Source organism: Enoplosus armatus, chromosome 14, assembly GCF_043641665.1.
Source record: "Enoplosus armatus isolate fEnoArm2 chromosome 14, fEnoArm2.hap1, whole genome shotgun sequence".
Lineage (NCBI taxonomy): Eukaryota > Metazoa > Chordata > Actinopteri > Centrarchiformes > Enoplosidae > Enoplosus > Enoplosus armatus.
Genome location: NC_092193.1, coordinates 19,734,389 through 19,754,466, shown reverse-complemented (window position 1 = coordinate 19,754,466; position 20,078 = coordinate 19,734,389). Strand labels below are relative to the sequence as shown.

The following is a 20,078-nucleotide window of genomic DNA, read 5'->3' as shown; positions in this document are numbered from 1 at the left end:
CTCAAGGCTTATAGGTGTAATTCCAGCCATAAAGTTTGGAAGAATCAGCCCAAATGGACTTGGTTTCAAAGCCGCTCTCCACAGCTCGGCAATATTTGGGGTTAGAGCCAAATGAGAGGGGAGAGCTCATCACTGTGAACGAGCCGGTATGTCAACTTTGTTTAAAAGCATTAGCAACGAAAAGTGGTTATTGTTTATTGCAATTATTTCTGGGACAATATATATCGTCCAACAAAGGTAAATATTGTGACAGTATTGCTCAGTCGTAACGTTCCCAGTGAGCAACTGAGAGATGTCATAGACGCGTTAAATGATAAGTAATGGTGGTTAACTGTGGAAATGAGGTGCAGGGATACATATGTGTGAATGCCTAAGGTATATAGACATCACACTCCCACCTCAGTATAAAATCCCATTCATTACATTGTGTTTCTTGCTGAAGCAAAACCACCAGCAATCATTTTTTCGATCCTCATAACCTTTATTTCTGACTCTTTTAGACACATTTCACCTGACAATAGGGTATCTAGCCACAAATGCATGCGTAACAATGATAAACGTACATTGAGGGAGACTTGCACACATGTACAGAGGAACAGCTTCCCCCTGAGAGAGTAGTGAGCTGTCATTAAAAGGCCACCGCTCTATAGCAGGTGTCGCTTTCCGACTGGAAACGGCATGCACCGTCAGCAGTTGGATGATGTTAGCAAATCACATTTTGTCGGCCTTTGCAGAGCTCTAAAGACATTTTTAAAATCTCATGATGATGATCTAATGCAGTGAAGTGTGCCAGAGATGCAAATTACACAGAGGGAACTTTCAAAATAAGAGAAGCGCTAATATGTCGTACAGTCAGTCCTCAAATGTCTCCTCCACTTTTTTATACGGTGCAAACCACATTTGTAGTTTTTCACTAAAGGAGAGGAAAGTAACCGTGTGTGTGTGTGTGTGTGTGCGTGCGTGCGTGCGTGTGTGTGTAAACGTATGTGTGAAATTGTGTGCGCGTCCTCCATTGGTGTATGCAGTCTGTCTCTGAAGCTGAAGTGCTCTCTGCGGACAGCGAGAGGATGGAGGATGAGAGGTGGCAGCATCGAGGGTAAAACTGAATTACTGTTGCCGCAAGAGCAAAAGCAATAACTCAAGTTTCACTCATCTGATCATCATCTGTTTGACACAGATACCCACCATGAGACACTCTGACATTAGTCATCCCAGTGTTACTGTCTGTTGTGTACTATAAAGATGTTTGATACATGGTGGGTGATGATACTACTATTTAAACAATGTTAATAATAATGTCCTGAAGTTGATTTATCTTGCTTTCTTTCAGCAACGCTCTCCTTCACACTCATACATTGTCACACAGTTACAGGTAGAGCTGCAGTCTGTGCTTGTTGTCAGTGAGCAGCTCCATCAGAGCTGAATTTGAGAGCGTAGCTCAAGGGAAACTCAACAGTAGCTTTTGAAAGGTTATGCATTCACCCTCGCCACCTACAAATGGTAGAGCATTTATTCCCTTCACATTACACCTTTGTAGAGTGACACGTTTTTGGGTAAATCGTGCTGATCCCACCTAATGTCACTTCCAGTCTGAGCCTGCACGACACAGATCAGCGTTTTTCTCTTTGCATTCACATTTTTCAGCACTGAGCTGGCAGCCTTCAAGCTCAGCTTAGCAGAGAGAAGAGTCAGGGACTCTGTGTTTTGTGGACGGCTGTTTGACAGACGGTTGGTCTCCAACCTGTGAGATTATGATTACAGAATGGTGAATCACTTGGCCGCCGCTACTGCTGCCAGTGAGGATGTGCTGTTCGTGGTAAATGTACAGTAGCAGCGGGCTGAGATTATAATGAGACTCGTGCTATCCAGAAATCAATCAGGAACAAAGTTGAACTAAGACAACGAGCTCGTTCGAGATGAGCCAGGCCTGCGCAGAGTCGCTCACCGGCTTGCTCTCTCCTCTCTGCTGCCAGAGGCGTCAGGCTCACCAGGCGCGAGATGACTGACTGGTTAATGTGCCAAATTAATAATCTGTTATTTTAAACCCATCAGCCAAGTTCAACAAGTAGGGAACAGGAAACAAAAGCCAATGTATTCTCTCTCGCCCGCCACGTCAGACGGGAGAGCTGAGCGCCTGGTGCAGGGCAGCTGGACAGGTGGTGTCCATCCTGGCCAGGCTAAGGAATTGTTAAGCCCTCTCAAAAAAAAAAACCACACTGAGACACATTTTGCTGTCATTTGTGGTTGCGCTGCTTCTGTCCTCTCATCCGCTCTCTGTGTAGGACATTTCCCCTTGGGCGGGGCTCAGGCATCTCCTTCCACACCAACACACACACAGACATTGAACCGATCGCCACACAATGCGAACCTGTTAGATCATTTAGACTTGAGCCCAACCCTGACAGAAACTATGCTGAGAAAACGTATTCACACGATAACATTGCTTGGAACTGAGCCAAATTATGTCTGTGGCTGAAACTTGTGTCTCAGGAGTTCAATTTCTTAAATTTAGGGTCTTGTGATTTTTTCCCTATACACAAATGCTCTATTTAGGCCATACCCATTCAATAAATATGACTTCCAAGAACGAAAGTCTGCCCATTCTTTCTCTGATTCTCTCCTCAATTATAACATCACTGAACAAATAAAAAGTTGTGATAGACGAACTTAGACTACTGTGAAAAGTAGATTTATTGTTTTGGGGAAATCCACTTTGTATGACCTCAAAACCTTGAAACTAAAAAAGTGTCATCAATTCATTGGCACAAAGTTTGTTTTTCTATTTGTAACGTGTGAGATTAAATGTTAAATATCACAAAGCACATCTCATATGCCCATGAAGATACTCTCTGGCTAGATGTCACGTAACAGTAACTGCTAAAGAAATATGGAAAAGTAGGGGGGGGGGATCTCCTCTGCTTCAACGTCATCAGCGATGAAGAACACATTCAGTCACAGCTGTCCACACGTGGTCTGCAAACTTCAGGTAGCCTACAGATGGATCTAACAGGATTTAAATATTTCTGGCACTTCCTCTGTATTCTTTGAAGGCTGCTAGAAACTGGGTTATTCGTCGATGGAGCATAGCAGTCAGCTAATCTGCTGTCAAATAGCAAAATGTTGAGCGATGCAACCTGTCAAATGTGTGCAGGAACAAATGACCCATTTGAATACCAATGTTCCTCTTAAGCTTTGTTACTTGACACTGAATGACAGTATCACATAATACTGTATCTGACAGGGTTTTTCCATGGCCGTCTGCCAAGTCAAACCATGGTGACACACGGGGTTTTCTCTCAGGACTTTTTGTAGCCTCTACCTGAATCTCCATGGTTTGGAGTTTAGTGTTCCTGTTTGTCAGCCTTTTTTCTACTGTATTTTTCAGCCGTATCACAGTTGTGTTAAGTTACTGCTAATGCAACCTCACGTTTGTTTGTAATTATGTGGCAGTGGTTCTGGCTCTAGCATGGCATCCTCATTTGTAACTTCAGCCTCCGTAACTTTGATTGGCTCGCGTATTTTTCCAAGTGGCGCTCACCTTGACATGACCAAAATAAAACGTCACACCCATGCATAAACATTTCGAGAGCCCTGTCGGCATTTTACTTATCCGCAATTTGTGAACGTCATTCGTGAAACGTGATTAAGATCTGCATGTGAGTCCTCTTAACTCACAGATTTGTCACCAAAATCAACACGTCTTTCTCTAAGTCTGTGTAATAGGCTGCTTCTTTTGTTTATTTTATTAGAGTCCTGAAGCAGCAACAGGGCTGAAATAAGTCAACACTGTGACTCGAAAGAGACCTTGGACAGAGAGCAAAGTTGCAAACTAAATAGAAGGAGAGACGGGGGGGGGGGGCATGTGTGGTCTTACATAAAGCCCAGATGGTCCCAGAGAAGCACGTGACGGAGAAATGGAGGGATGGAGAAATATGGAGAGTGGAGTGTCTGTCTGTCTGTTTGTCTGTCTGTCTGTCGGTCTGACTGACCGGGGGGCTCCCGGGAGCCAACACCACAGGCTACAACACCTGGGCGGAGAGAGGCAGGCATTGGGGTCAGTCAAGGGAGAGAGGGGTGTCATGGAAAACACAAAGTTCAACTTCTGCCCGAAGGCTTCAGCCAATACATGGTGTTTGATACCACTCGGATTTTCTGCTCCGACCCAATTTCTTCTCTCCCAGCACCAATTCCAAATGACAAATAAGGCAATATGAAGGGACAGCAATTTCTGTCCTACCAAAAGAAGTGAGTCATATCATATATGACAAAGACAAGTGACAAATCGTCAAATTTGAGAAGCTGGAACGAGCAAATGTTTAAAAAATGACAAAAACAGGATGCTGACCATGAACCGTAGACCCCCAAAAAATATTAACAGAAAAATGATCAATCGAATTTCAAAGTAGATTAAGTTTCTGTCAATCGACAAATCAGTTAATTGACTGTTGAATGAACTGTTTCAGCTCTAATGACACCGGTCTCATCTGGCCAATACCAGATGTGCTTAAGTAGGTCAGTGTATTTTCTGGAACCATCTGTGACCACATTTAGACAACGAGAACATAAACCCTTTATAACATCGGCATGATGATAATATTATCAACATCATGTCAACTATATCCTTTTGTAATGATTATTGTTATGGCTGTGAGCTGTGTTTTAATTTGGAATAACACTGTTTCAGTGATGTTGTTTTTTTTTATTTACATTTATTTCTTAAATTGCCTTTATATGCTGCTGTCAAACCAGCAGCAACAACACAGTGCCTGGTTTTCACAGTAAAAGGACATCGTCTGCACATGTCCTCACTTTTTTGGAATTCACTCACTTTGCCACTGAATTTAAACTCCATGTAGTTGACACTGTGCCTGTCTTGAATGTGTCAGGTGGAGTGGCCCCCGAGGATTCAGGGGTCATTGCTGTTCCCAGCTCCGTTCTGTCTGTCAGGTTGTAGACCTGAGCCGAGCTGTCAGCCTGTGTGTTTATGCATGTGTGTGTGTCATCTGACAGGCTCACACCTGGTTGCTGATAGGGAAGTCAGATGTACAAGATGCGTGGCGGGTGCCACAAGAACACACACATACGCACACAGCTGCGCGCTGTCCTTTTCCTCTCCAAAGTCAAGTCCAGACGGAGACGGCGTAATGTGCGGCCTCACTGCTGGGGGGTTTCTACTTGCACACTGCTGCGCGGCCGCGGCTCCACTCTGAACATCTCCAGCACGTGTGTTTGCTGATCTTCCTGTCTGTCCCACCTGCAGCTCCACATCTTCACAAAGGAAAAGGTCAAGGATGCTGGAGAAGTGCTCTTTGCCCCCCCCCGACATTCAAGCGCAGCCAGACTCAAAGACAAACTACGGAGCTTGGGGAAAATATGGCAGCTGTTTGTTTTATGTGCTTGTTGCTGTTTTGCTGTCCGGTATTTATTTTTCTCTCTCTCTCATTAGTCACGCTTGCCGCTGCCTCAAAGTTGAACTACAGCACCGTGGGGGCAAAACGTGGAGGTTGTTTTTAGTTGTTGTGGTTGTTGTTTCTGCTGCCTTTTTTTTGCTGATGAACGAGATGTCTCACTCTGTGTCGGAAGCAGTGCGTACATCTGGGAGAGCGTGTGTTTGTGTCTGAGCAAGTGATTTTGAAATCATTTTTTAAAGCCATATTAACAGTTTTCTGTGACCAGTGTTCACACTTTTGTCTGATTGAAAGCCGTTTCTTATTGGAAACACGAGGCCATTCATTCATTGAGCCCCTGGAAATCAGGCTCTGCTACACACAGATAACATAGGCAGCATGAATGAATGAATGCTTTTATTATGTGCCCCATGCATTCAACAGGTTTACAAGAACACCATAAATTCATATGAGCCACAGCCCGAACGCCGCATTTTCAAACATGAAAAAGTCCAAAAATAGAAAACCAGCTTCCACAATCAGATCTTTATTTTCTACAACAGAATTCGTCGTCACGGACAAAAACATTTATTATATAATACTGGGAAAATATGAGTAAATACGAGTTAAATAGTCCCTCTCGCCTTCTTTTCCAGGCTTTCGAGACAAAGTCAGCAAACACATCAAAATTTAACAGCCATTCCAATTGTTCAGTCATCTGTACGGCAGAACATTTCAGGGTTTGGTTGAGCTTTTAATGGAAAGTTAACTCTTGAATTATCATAGTTTATACCATACAAAAAGAAATTGGACGTTGGAATGTTTTTTCCTCCTTTTTCTTTACAGAGTTAGCATTGTAACACAAGTGGTTCCTGAAGTTGCACAGCATAACCACCTCAAAGAGAGTGCAAAACGACCAAAATTAGCAGTATTTGTATTTTTTTATGCAGGAGCATGAGTGTCTTCACATGCGCCCACAAAAACACAGACAGACAGACAGACCCAGCTGAGGTTACGGAGGAGGTCAGGAGAGAGAGACCATCTGATGCCAGCAGATGGAGTGATGGAGGGAGGGAGGAGAGGAGAGGAGAAGCTCAGAAATCAGGACGACATGACCAAATGCTTATCGGCTGTTCTTAAGGCGCTGATTTCACTTTACATCCTGTCTGCTCCACTGCGCCCACCTTATGCTAGACTTTGGGGTCGAGGAGATAGTATATTACAGAAAATGTTCAACAACTGTGAGTGTGGTGAATAATTCACCTCCACATGCCTCCCAAAGGTGTTTATTATTCACCATCATTGCATGTTACTGATGAAAATAACACTGCAAATGCACCCCCGCGTCAGAAAGAGGGCAAATAAGGTCTTTTTAACGTGTTCTAATGTGCCCAGTTGCAGTTGTTAAACCTGCTGCAGCGGCGCTATCTCAGAAACACAGACGCTTTCCTGCCACCTGAAGTCACCTCTGTATCTCTCTCTGTCTTTGTTGTAGAACGGAGCAGTTCCAGGCGAGCCAGTGACCAAGGATGAAAACTCCCGGAGAGGGAACTGGGGCAACCAGATTGAGTTTGTCCTCACCAGCGTGGGCTATGCTGTGGGCCTGGGCAATGTCTGGAGGTTTCCTTACCTCTGCTACAGGAACGGAGGAGGTATGCAGTACAACATAGAGCCCAGCTCATTTCTATTGCTTCATTAGTGGGTGCCTTTATTAGTGCCGGCCAAAGGCAGTTGAGTGGAGTACAGTTTAAATGCATGAATGAAAACTTAAGTTGTACACAACAAACTGATTAGCCGATAATGCAGATCGAGAGGTTAATTCAACCACTGTTAGTAACCAAGTTCAAACTGTCGTTGAGGTTTTGTTTTGAGTTGAATACTGAAAGAATGACACTGTGTATGTAGTGAAAGCATGCACCTGTGTCTTGGCAGCACTCAGAGCACAATACACTCTGGAGTTACGCATTTAAAACATACACTTGGGAATGTGTAGACAGATCTGTGAGTAAGGAATTTAAAGGTCCGTGAAACAATGTATTTGATATAACCGCTGTGTGAAATGTAATGTTTTGGTTCACTGGTGCATATGGTTGACTCCGAACAGCTCTCATAACCCTGCTTCCAATTTTGCCCAGAGGCCAATCGCGGTATTGCAGTGATAAAATTCCCCTGCAGCCCAGAAAGCATTGTCTCCATAGACCGCTGTTATAAAAGAGACATCTGAGGTTGCCTCAAACTGCAAACAAGGTCAATTATGACTCCTTCTTCTATAAATGTTTGATCCATGGAGGTTTTATACTTGTAAAACTTTCCTCAAGCCGAGAAATGCGACTTAAAAATCCGGGACATCATCTCAATGTAAAGTCTATGGGCCAAGCGGGAGAAACACTGCTGCACATACTCACTGGGCCGCATATCCCCGGAAGTAAACTTTTTGGGCGTATGCACCAGGCGAGCAAATTCTTATTGGACTGAATAGGCCACATCTTTGGGTTCGGTATCCAGATCTTATTATACATCGATGGAAATAGCGCACAACTGCTGGGTTGCATCAACCATTTGTAAATCCATTTCTAAGTTTGTGTGTAATATCCGAGGTTCTTTACAACTACTATCTGATTTGTTTACTCCGCAAATATTTGGATTAGTGTTATGCATGAGAGGACCTGCATTCCCATACAAGGACTCAGTATATGTAGGCCATACGTTGGCTCATACACAGCTGCAAGTAGTGCAGAGGGGGCCGGAGAGCTGAGCTTTACCAGAACGATAAGGACGTGGTTATGTACAATGTCAGCTGGTTGCACCGACCTAGTTCGCATACGGACACTCATACGAAAGCACACACACACACACACACACACACACACAGACGCTGCCTATGGACGACCGTCTGGTCCAGTCTGAACCACCCGAGAGTTGCTGCTCCACTGAACAGACTCAGCTGCACATGCAGTGACCTCTCTGCTCACTCAGGGGAGGTTTATGTTTTCTTTTCTTTTTCTTTCTGTTGCAATATCATTTTTTGCAGTAACTTATGTAGTAATTGACACACTGTTTTTACACAAACGTGGAACTCACAGAAATATATATGCAATATATATTGTGGCATTTTCTTTAGTTCTGTATTTTACCTCATTACTATATGTATGTATTTATCTTATTATCTCTGCCCTCCAGGTGCCTTCATGTTACCATACTTCATCATGCTGGTGTTCTGTGGCATTCCCCTCTTCTTCCTCGAGCTGTCCTTCGGTCAGTTCGCCAGCCAGGGCTGTCTGGGAGTGTGGAAGATCAGCCCTATGTTCAAAGGTTAGTGTCAATGTGCTTGTGTTTGCATAAATCACATACAAATGTGATATTTTTGTGGTCAATGTTTGTTTGTTTTTTTGTGCTCCAAAATTACGTCATGGGGCTTATGTGTTTTTGGTTAGCGTTAGGTCAGGGTGAGTGCATGTGTGTTTGCGTAGGGCACGTACAGTAGTTCTGGTGATTTTCTAGCAACAGTAATCGCAAGATAGAGACGTATCTCTACACAGGAAGATCACAGTCTTTGCCGTCACCCAGCTCGAAGAGGTCAGTTACGGCAAGGACTCAGAGGAAGAGCGATAGAGTTGTTGTGACGTAAGCTTGTTGTCATTTTAGATTACCTTTGGTGGATATGATATTATTATTGAATAATAGAAAACACGTTGACGGGATGCCGCTAAGACCAATTGAGATGTGTTAGCAACAGGACAGTGAGGATTTACCCAACTACATAGTGTGTTGTTGTTATTACAAATTATTGCCACACATAACAGATACAGTATATCGACCGTATTAAAGGTTCCGTGTCCAAAACAGAAAGTAGGTTAGTGCTTCAATCGTAAGGCTGCAGCGTCTAGCATGTTGTAACCCACCAAACGTACAAGGTTTGCTTCACCTTCAAGTTCCAATGTTCTGCTTCTGTTTTTTTTGGTCTCCATCCTGTCCTTTTCTCCCTTCAGGTGTGGGCTACGGCATGATGGTGGTGTCCACCTACATTGGGATCTATTACAACGTGGTCATTTGCATCGCCTTCTACTACTTTTTCATGTCCATGACAAATCTGCTGCCATGGACCTACTGCAACAACCCCTGGAACACACCGGACTGCAGCGGGGTGGTGGGCAACAGCCAGCAGCTCAACGCCAGCCTGGCTAACGCCACCACGAGCCTGGTCGCAGGGGTGTCCGAGGTGGTCAACCGCACCAAGAGGACCAGCCCCAGTGAGGAGTACTGGAAGTAAGTCTCTAAAGTACATTTAAGTAATGAATAAAGTGAGTACACATGATCGCCATTGTGCGGGAAAATGGCCAGAGGAGTATCCTCGTCAAAGTTTTTAGTCCAGCAAGGATAAGGACAGTACACTTTGTTTTTTTGTCAAGTTATGCAAGTAACCTCTTTCGACTCAGTTTTGTAGCCCCATCGTACTTGACACAGAGGTCAAAATTGACTTGCACCTGTAAGATAAGCTTGCGTCAAACATGCCTCATGTTTGGGGAAAGCATTCAAATATTTGGACTGGATTTGGCTGAAAGTGCAACAGATCAGCTGGACGAGGGAAGACAGAGAGAGAGAGAAAGAGAGAGAGGATAGGAATGAGACAACTGTAATTGTCTCAAGTTAGTTCACTGGGAACTGTCTCAGGTCGTCACACCTGAACCGGGAGAGTACAAAGCTACTGTGTAACTAACCAATTTAATGTGTCGGAAGCACAGAGGTTCCTGTGGTCTTTTTCACAGCAGCGTAGTGTCGGTCACGCATGACTCACTTGGTCGCAATGGCTCCGCATTACACAAACGGCTTTGTCTATTGAATTTACATTAAACTTGCATTTTCTATCTAAATGTGTGTAATGGTTGGAGAGTGTTTAGTTGCTGCACATTTCCATCGAGTATTTGGTTTGCTTACTGATAGAACAGGGAAGGAAAAATCGCCCCAGACTTTTTGACTCACACCAGCCCACACCCACATGTTTCAACAAAAGGCATCCGATATAGCTAAATAGCCCACCAGCCAAACCCAAACCTCTTCTGTCTTACCACTTCAAACCTTGACTAACACTTGAACTGGTGCCACTGGGTTCACCAGCTTGCTCTCTCTCCTCTCTGCTGCCAGAGCCTGCAGGCTCACTAGGCTCGAGATGACTGACTGGTAGCGGCGCCAAATAATAATTATAATACATTATAATATTTGGCTGCATCAGCCTCACAAGATTTCAACCTCTTCTCTCTCAGCTTTTCAGCACCACCTTTACAGGGTTTTTTTTTCTCTTTTTGTTTGTCCGTCTTGCTCCGCTCCACTATTTATCTATGTAATGTCACCACCATCAATGCAACAAACAATGACATGCTGAAAGCAGTCCTACTCCCTGGATGTCTATGTCAAAGAGCCAGTCTTCACCAAAATACCAGCACTCCTGGCAATTGACAATTAGCCACATTGTTGGGGCTTGTATTCATCTTTCTCTCTGTTAATACTGACAATACTGTAATAATTAGGAGAGAAATATTACTGAGGCAGTTGAGAAGATGCGTAGGTGTAATCTACATGAAGATGCTAATAATTATCCTCAGTGTTGCATGCGTATATATACTGTCATTTAGTATAATTTCCATTTCAAACAACACCCTAAAATGGGATTTCAGAGCAAAAATGTTTTGGAGAATATAGTGCATTGTTTTTTGTTACATATTGTCTGTTCTGGATCCCATTTTCAGAATTTTCCTGAGTCACATGTCCATCGCTTCTCCCTTTAATTTCAGTCAGTAATGCCAGCAACAATACGACAAAGTAATAACACTGCAGAGAAGAGCATTGCCCCGTGTGTCTTTGGTCACGCCTGTAAATACCACTTGCATTGCCTCAAGCAAAGACAAATATCCTTTAAATGTCCTTTAAATGATTTTCCAGGTATTATTATTAGAGGCCCAAGAGTGGCATTGTTTACTTAGCTGGGTTGTTAAGGTGTAAAGTGAGACTGATGTTGATTTTTCCATGTTGCTCAATCCTGTGAAGATTTGAAGTTTCCTTCTGTTGAAAAAGAAAAAGAAAAGCAACAACTGAAGCCACCTGTCCTAAATCCAGTCTCTCTCTCCCCCTCTCTCTCTCTCAGACATTACGTGTTGAACATCTCGGATGATATCGGGAACTTCGGAGAGGTCCGCCTCCCTATCCTGGGCTGCCTGGCTGTGTCCTGGGTTGTCGTCTTCCTCTGTCTCATCAGGGGCGTTAAATCCTCTGGAAAGGTCAGCCTCACTCACACACACACACACACACACACACACACACACACACACACACACACACACACACACACACACACACTCATACATAGACACCAGGGCTTGACCACATGCAAAAACAGACATAATATTCAAACTGTGTCTCCATATGCCATACACACATATAACTCTCTTGTCACTTTGGTAGGTTTTGCTATGACTTCACCACATGGTCTGATTATCTGTGTGTGTGTGTGTGTGTCCAGGTGGTGTACTTCACAGCCACGTTCCCCTATGTCGTTCTGACCATCCTGTTCATTCGTGGCATCACCCTGGATGGAGCCATCAACGGCATCAAGTACTACCTGACTCCACAGTGGCAGAAGGTCCTTGATGCAAAGGTACTCATCCACGTAAAGAGAGCGGATGGTTCGACGCGCTGGAAATGTGAATGGATTCGTTCCTTCTCTTTACTACTTGCTCTGACATGCATGTGGGTTTGTGTTTGTAGGTATGGGGAGATGCAGCGTCGCAGATCTTCTACTCCCTGGGCTGCGCCTGGGGGGGTCTCATCACCATGGCTTCCTATAACAAGTTCCACAACAACTGTTTCAGGTTGGTACTCCAGACTATGGATAAACAAAAACAGACCACACTTTGAAGGAATTGTTCTTTGGGGAAATAATACTTGCTTTCTTGCTGAGAATTAGATTAGATCCTCTCATCTCTTAGCTTAGCTCGCTACATTAGTACAAGGAAAGCTAGCCTGGACAAGTACTAAGGTGACAAAATCCGCCTACCAGCACCTCCAGTGCTCACTAATTAAAGTGTTCTGTTTGTTTAATACCTACAAATACAGAAGTGAGACAACAACAAACTGTGGTTTTAGGAAGGTTATGTTCTGGACTATTTCTTGCCCGGGGGGCAGTGACTTCCTGGACTGTTAAAACCCATTAAAAGCGGGTCATTTCTACACTTTTGTACAGATTGAACAAACAAAAAGTAACTTTAGAGCAGATGTTTTTTGCCTTTGGACTGGAGCTAGCTGTTTCCCACTGCTTCCAGCATTTTTCCAGCTGAAACTCTCACAATAAGGAGAAAAACAAAAGGAAAAAATACAGTTCTGGCTAATGTGGTAAACCTCCTTCAAATTGTGCACACACTAATGTTATTGTCAAGTAAAAGAGTATACTTCACAGAAACAAGGACAGCTTGGTGACCATGCATGTTTGAATTTTGCAAAGCATTAATGAATTTGAGGTGGTTGAATTTTACCCAAAAGCAGTGCCATGCCTGCCTCCGCCTGTGCGGATATGACCGCGCTCATTTCGCATCAGGCTATGCTGCTGCACTGTTTCTGCAACACAGGCCAGCATCGTATTATTTGCACTAATCAGAGACTCTAGGCAGAGGGAGTGAGAAGATGAGGAGGCGTAGAAGAAGAGGATAGACGAAGTAGAGGGAGGAAAAAGGGAGTTGAGAAAATGTAGAGAATAAAGCGCATGCTACTGAAGACTTCAGCATAGAGGGAAGAGGAAGGTAGTGGGAGGGAGAGGAGAAGTTTTTTCGGGTTGTGCAGGCTATGTGGCCAACCCCCTCCCCCCATGAGTCAGGAGAGTAGAGAGTGATGGAGAAAGTGAGAGGAGGAGGGTAGCCAACTTCAAGGCTACAGGTCTAAAAGAGAAGTGGGAGAAGGTGAGATAAGGTAGGACAGGAGGAGGGACAGAGATAATGTATTTTTTTTTGGACCTGTGTTAAGAGGCTGGTTGCACCGTGCTTGAATGCCAGGGGAGTGAGCGAGAAGGTTACGATGGAGGACAGGGGACAGAGGAGGAGATAAGGAGAGGCAAAGATGTCTTGTCCACACATGCTGACGGAGTGAGGGCGTCGGGGGGTGGGGGATGGTGGGGGCTGAAGATATAATTTGTTCCTCTGCCAGGAGCTTGAGGTTGCGCTATCTGCGCGCACAGCTGCACGGCGGCCTAATCAGCTTGTGTTCTGCAGCTCCGTCCCTGCGGTGTCGCTCTCTGCACTCCTGTAACACCACCAATTGGTGCACATGCAGAAGTGCAGAGAGTGCAGGACCGAGAGGGAGCCTGATCGGGGGCTTGTGAGGAGCCGGGAAAGGGGCGGGTATCAAAGTCATCAGAGGCGATCTGTGATAACTCTTAACGGGAAACGTGAGGAAGCGAAGCGCTGTGCAACCACGTAATTCCCTGGTTGAAGAGTCAGGCAGAGGAAAGGTGTTCTGAAGGCGCTCGCTACGCAGCTTTCAGAAGTATGCAAACAATTCACTCTAAATATGAATTCAATCATGAGTTTTGGACTAACAATCCCATTTTCTAGATTTCTGTTTCTCTTTTTTGAGAGAAATTTGAGTGATTGGTATAGGCTGTGCACTTTCTGAGAGGTTGTGGTGTATGTAGAGAAATGCCACATTACTGAAAATAGCAAAGGTTTTTGTGCCATTTTACCGACCTTGGATAGTTTGGTTGGCATTTAAAAGAAAATTCCACCAGCACTTTCTTTTCGAAGGATTCTCTGATTGCGGCTCTTATTGTTCCTCATTTGTACGTGACTTTGGAAGGAGCATCTGCCAAATGAATACAAGTAAAATGTATTTAATTTTCAAGACATCCCGTTTGTAGGTGTGGGCAGATTGACAGCTAATACCTCCAGTATCGATACTGTCATTAGTGATGATGTAAAAAGCTTGCTTAATGTTTGGTGAATCATTTGGTGATGATGAAATGTAGCCTTTGAGGCATTCACAGTATTCATAGTAAATCAGGACAAAGGGCTCCCCTCTATATGACATTAGCCACTTTTTTTTGCAAAAAGTATTAGTATTGGTATTAATATCAGTGATTCAGGCCTGAATCACGACGAAATTTTGTGGTATCGCCCACCCACTACCTTTTGGATGATATGAAATGGGGGGTAGATCACCACTGGGGAAAGTATAATTGACAACAATGCTAGATACACACAAATTGCAAGTTTATCTCATTTTGTTTTCGAGCAGTTGAATTAATGCCCAACATGCTTTTTTCTTCTCTTTTCTTCCACATACAGAGACAGTATCATCATCAGCATCACCAACTGTGCGACCAGCGTGTATGCCGGCTTTGTCATCTTCTCCATCCTGGGCTTCATGGCACACAACCTGAACGTCCCTGTGTCAGAGGTGGCCGACCACGGCCCGGGCCTGGCCTTTGTGGCCTACCCGGAAGCCCTCACTCTGCTCCCCATCTCACCACTTTGGTCACTGCTCTTCTTCTTCATGCTCATCCTCCTGGGACTGGGGACTCAGGTGAAGCTGGCAAAACTGTACACTACACATAGAACGTGCACATCTGACCTTACAAATGCATCAACACTTAAATGTGAATTACTTGTGTGATATAATAGATCATGTCCATACAGCTCAGGTCAATCTGTAGGCCAGGTATTATTCAGGACTGGTTCAAGGGGACTGTTTTTAATATTCCCAGGCCTTCGATTTAAGACCAAACAAATGGCTCTTCCGTCAGCCTCAGCTGTACTGTATCAATTAGCAAATGTTAGCATGCTAACACGACTAAAATAAGACGGTGAACATATAATCCCTTCTAAATATCCACATGTTTGCATTGTCACTGGGAACTTGGTAGCATGCTAGCGTTAGCATTTAGCTCAAAGCACTGTGCCTAAGTACAGCCTCACAGGGCTGCTAGCATGGCTGTGGACTCTTTTTATAATGCATTAGCTTATATATATATAAAAATGCCTTTTTATTCTTGACCATCCACTCAATTGTTATGCCACACCTGACAGATATTTGCATATTTTGCATGTGTCATGTTACTAAAATATTTGGTGGAATGCATTTGCATTACGCTGCAAAAGTAGGATTCCATTCTACACAGTGGATGTGTACATATGAAACTCATCGTGTAGTGGATGAACATGTAACTGCAGAAAAAGAACTTTGCCCTCCTAAAATTTCAGATTTTCCACTTCACACTTCCACTTTCACCATCTGAAAAGTGTGTAAAGTGTTAACCTGGTGGACTGTGGTACCCCCGTTCTCTTCATGTAAGAAGGACTTTGGGCAACAGCTGTCCAATCTCAACTCTCATTTAACTGAATCCATAAACCCTTTTGTCCCTGTTCGTGCAGTTCTGTCTGCTGGAGACCCTGGTGACGGCCATCGTGGATGAGATTGGTACGGACTGGATCATGAGGAACAAAACCGTAGTCACTCTGTCAGTGGCCATAGTTGGATTCTTACTGGGAGTGCCGCTAACAACACAGGTAAGTCCCAAACATGTGCAGATCATGTCTTTGAACTTGTTTTCTCTCGTGCAGAGAAAAGGTGCAGTTTTTGACTCTTGATCCTCTTGTTTTCTGTGTTTACAGGCAGGAATCTATTGGTTGCTACTGATGGACAACTACGCTGCCAGTTTCTCTCTGGTCATCATCTCCTGCATTATGTGCATCTGCGTCATGTATATTTACGGTAAGGAGACTGAAGATGCTGGTTTACACTGTGTATTGCTCGCATGTGAACCTCGCATTCTTAAAAGAAAAAACATATTGACTAAATGATTGGCCATACCTAGACATAATGATTCCATAGAGAGATTTCAACACAGCTATAATAGTTGAAAACTTCTCCACCCCTTGTCAGTTCTTGAATAGATTTTTTTCAATTATTATTTTCTAGCCTCTTTGAATAAAAAGAATACAAGCTTTGTTTCAAACTAGCAGTTATAGACCAAAATTAAACAAAAAGAACATTTCATTGCACAGGAGGCAGAGATGCTGCGTTTTTCTGCCTGGCACACAGTGTTGCCAGAGGACATGTTTTTATAAACGTGTTGGACATGTTTTTCAAATTTAGAAAAACCTTTTCTTCTCGTACTCTTCCTTTCCCTTCTGCACGCGCTGCACATCAATACACCTACAGGGGTGGATTAGGATAGTTATGGCCCCCGAGGATACACATAGTGACGCTGCTGGAAACATGACACCGCTCAAGCATGTATGCAGACAAAGTGTACAGACAAAAAACACTCATGTATAGGCAGACAACAGACACCTAAAGTCATATATATATATATATATATATATATATAATGTATATGTCCTAAGAGGAAATAGACAAGACAGAATGAATGACACGGTCAGTTGAAAAATTACCCCTGGAATGTTTTAATATGACAGACTGATTATATATCCCAGTGCCAAAACAGCTGAGGGAAGGGTTCAACTGAAGGTAAAGGAACTAGAGAGATCACACTTTCATCATCTACTTTCATCTGAATATATATTGTATGTCATTATTAAAATTTTAAATGAGCAATCAAACTTTGATTTTTCTTTTTTCTTTTTTTGTCATTGCAGGTCACAGGAACTACTTTAAAGATGTTGAGATGATGCTGGGCTTCCCTCCACCTCTCTTCTTCAAAGTGTGCTGGAGATTCATCTCCCCCGTCATTATCTCTGTAAGTGAACGAACAGGCATACAGAGACACGCCCTCTGATCTGGGACCACAGTCATAGTGATTGAGCGTGTAATCAAAATGTAACGCTGTTGCGGTCACATACATCTCTCCCGTCTCCTGAAGCATGAGCACGTTTGAAGATTTGACTGTCGCAGGAAGCGAACTGCGCGATGACGTATCGATCTGAAGGAGCGTTAAGGGTCTAAACTTCCCTGCGTCGCTGACACATTGTTGGGGACATGACCTACATTTGGGCTGCCGTCCACACTAATCTGTTTGGCTGCTGTTGGCTTTGCTTCCAATGTAAACCTCTAAAAGCAAATCTTTCTGAGTGGGAAATGGACACATGCAGCTGCTATCAATGGTATTTCCCAAGCAGGCGTATTAGTCCACTAAGCTGCTGGGCCAACCAAGAAATTCATTGTTGTGGATTACTGGTCAGATTTCAGGCACTTTTGTTCTCTCTCTCATTTCACGACACAGATTAATGCCCCACTCTCCGAGGCCTCTGGTGGAGCTGTGACTAAACTCACTGCTGTTGGGAACAGTCCTGATTCATAATAATAATTATCTGCAATCTTTAAATGAAAACAAATGTCTGTTGTGCTGCTGTCTGCAGTGATTTCACCTGATCTGCTGTACGGGAAGTAATGTTTTTTACTTTGACCGTAACGACAGCGGCCATTTTTTTGGACTAATAGTAAGCAGGATGGGGAACACTAATTGATTTAACACTAATTATCGTGGTATATCGTTGTTTGTTTTACCTATTATTGTGAAATTGATAGGTAAAATACAGTGTAACAGTAACAGTTACTTTTTCTGTGTTGTTTTCAAGACCCTCTTTCTATAGTATATTAGATGAGAGGTACACCTCTTGACGAAAAGCCTTTCAACATACATTTTTATTTTTATTGTTTTGAATTTTGGGGTTTAGCCATTTTCTTTTTTGTTTGATTTCTGTTAGCTTTGGTGCTGAGGACACTTTTTCAAAACGACAAAGCCCTTACTCATTCACTGTCTCTCCTCCGTCTATGTAGTTCATCCTGATCTTCACAGTGATCCAGTACAAGCCCATCACCTACAATGACTACGTTTATCCCGGCTGGTCCCTGGCTATCGGCTTCTCCATGGCTCTGTCCTCAGTGGTCTGCATACCCGTCTATGCCCTCTACAAGATCTCAAGGTCCCCAGGAGCCACCTTCAGAGAGGTACAGCACCCCACAACCGTTTCACACGTATGGCCAGGCTTAGCTAGAAAGCAGGAGTTTAAAATTCCGGACCAACTTTGAAATCGAGTTTGCTGAAAATTGCATGCATACTAAAAAGGTTGGAAGTGTCTTAAGTGTAAGAGCGGAGAGCAACTTAAATCGTTGTAGTACAATTGCTTAGAACTATTTGAAAAATGCATTTCAACCCCTGTAGACAGTTGAATTGTCAATTTGTATGTAAACACTGAAAGTAGTTGAACTAACAGTTGAAGAGTAAGAGCTAAAATCGTCAGTTGATGTCTGAGCCATGAAAGCAGTTGGTGAGTAAGCACTGAAGCCAGTTGAAACGTCCTTTGAAGTATTTGAACTGTTAAGAGTAAAAAATGACTTGAAGTGTCAGTTGATGTGTAGAGGCTGGTAGCACTTGAATTGCTGAACGGTTGAAGTGTAAGAAATGAAAGCAATTGAACTGTCATTTAAAAAGAAAGCAAAGAAAGCAGTGGAAACGTCAGTCAACTGCAATTTAAATTCAAGTTAAATAGAAGTGTCAGTCATAGCTGTCAGTGTGTGCACTTTAAATAGTGGAAGAGGTGAAGGCAGTTGAAATGACAGCTGAAGTTGAAGTGCCAGTGATAGTGAAAGTGCGTGCAGTAACAAGTGTCAGTTTTTGTGTCAGTTGAAGAGTAAAAGAGGAATAAAGTTTAGAGGCTGAAAGCAGTTGAAATGTCAATCAATGAACGCAGCTGTAACTGTTGACATTTTTAAGTGTTTTTGGAGCTGGTATTTGTGGTCGTCATGAATGAGTAAACTGGTATATTTCATACTTCCAGCTTAGTCTCGAGATGATTTGATTAGTCTCTAATTCCCCCTCAGATATATCTTTGGACTCTTTCTCTCCATTTGAGGCTGCTCTGAATGATGTGTCATATCTTTCTCTGTGTCAGCGGTTGAAGAATGCTTGCCGACCACATCCAAAGTGGGGCCCTGCCCTGAGGGAGCACCGGACAGGCCGCTACGCCCCCATGGCCTCCGAAGACACCGTGGAGCCTCGTCTCCTCAACGAAAACGAGGAGCAGAAGGAGGAGCTGAAGGAGGAGGAGAAGGAGAGGAAGGATGAGATCAGCCTCACCATCCAGGGAAGCAACGGCTCCACCAACACACACAACAACCCTAATCCCAGCGCATAGACGGCACCCCCCAGCTCTGTCAGCGCTACCGGGCATGGCCTCCCCGTGGCCCACCATCTCCTCCTTCTCTTCCTCCCTTCTCCTCCCTTCTTCTCCATCCTCACCCCACTTTCTCACAGTCCTCTGTGGGGGAGATCCCATTCACTGGAGACCTTTACATATTGTAAGGGCTTATTATATCTATCCTAACCTCTTCTATCTATCTGTGTGTTGTCTCTAGATAAATGAAGAAAAAAAAAAAAACGAAAGGAAGACAAAATTGGGTCATCATCCAAAAGATTTGTGCGTATGTTAGTATGTGTGTGTGGGTGGGTTGTTAATTTGTTACACATAATTTAATAATGCAGTTTGTTTATCCTTTCCTTTTTTTGTAAAACTTGTATATGTCATCTTCATATGCAGTTAGAGGTACAGTAGATTGTGAAGCTGCATGTGTTTGTTTTGTGCATGCAGCAACATAGAGACACACACTGTTCTCCTTTATTCTGTTTGCTGGATCTGGTGGGGATCGGAGACTTTCTAGCAGCAGTGATTTGACAGCTGGAGACTTGTCGTG

The 20,078-nt window shown here is 43.6% G+C and overlaps 1 protein-coding gene across 1 annotated transcript; it reads left to right on the top strand.

Annotated features, from left to right (window-relative positions):
* The first annotated feature begins 6,888 nt into the window (after positions 1 to 6,888).
* On the top strand, positions 6,889 to 19,522 carry slc6a9 (solute carrier family 6 member 9). The gene is made up of 12 exons (XM_070919616.1): positions 6,889 to 7,039; positions 8,568 to 8,699; positions 9,377 to 9,653; positions 11,527 to 11,659; positions 11,902 to 12,036; positions 12,147 to 12,250; positions 14,711 to 14,948; positions 15,797 to 15,931; positions 16,037 to 16,136; positions 17,024 to 17,124; positions 18,165 to 18,335; positions 19,280 to 19,522. The coding sequence occupies exons 2-12, from the start codon at positions 8,576 to 8,578 to the stop codon at positions 19,520 to 19,522; spliced, it is 1,761 nt and encodes a 586-aa protein (XP_070775717.1). The 5' UTR covers positions 6,889 to 7,039; positions 8,568 to 8,575.
* The last annotated feature ends 556 nt before the right edge of the window (positions 19,523 to 20,078 follow it).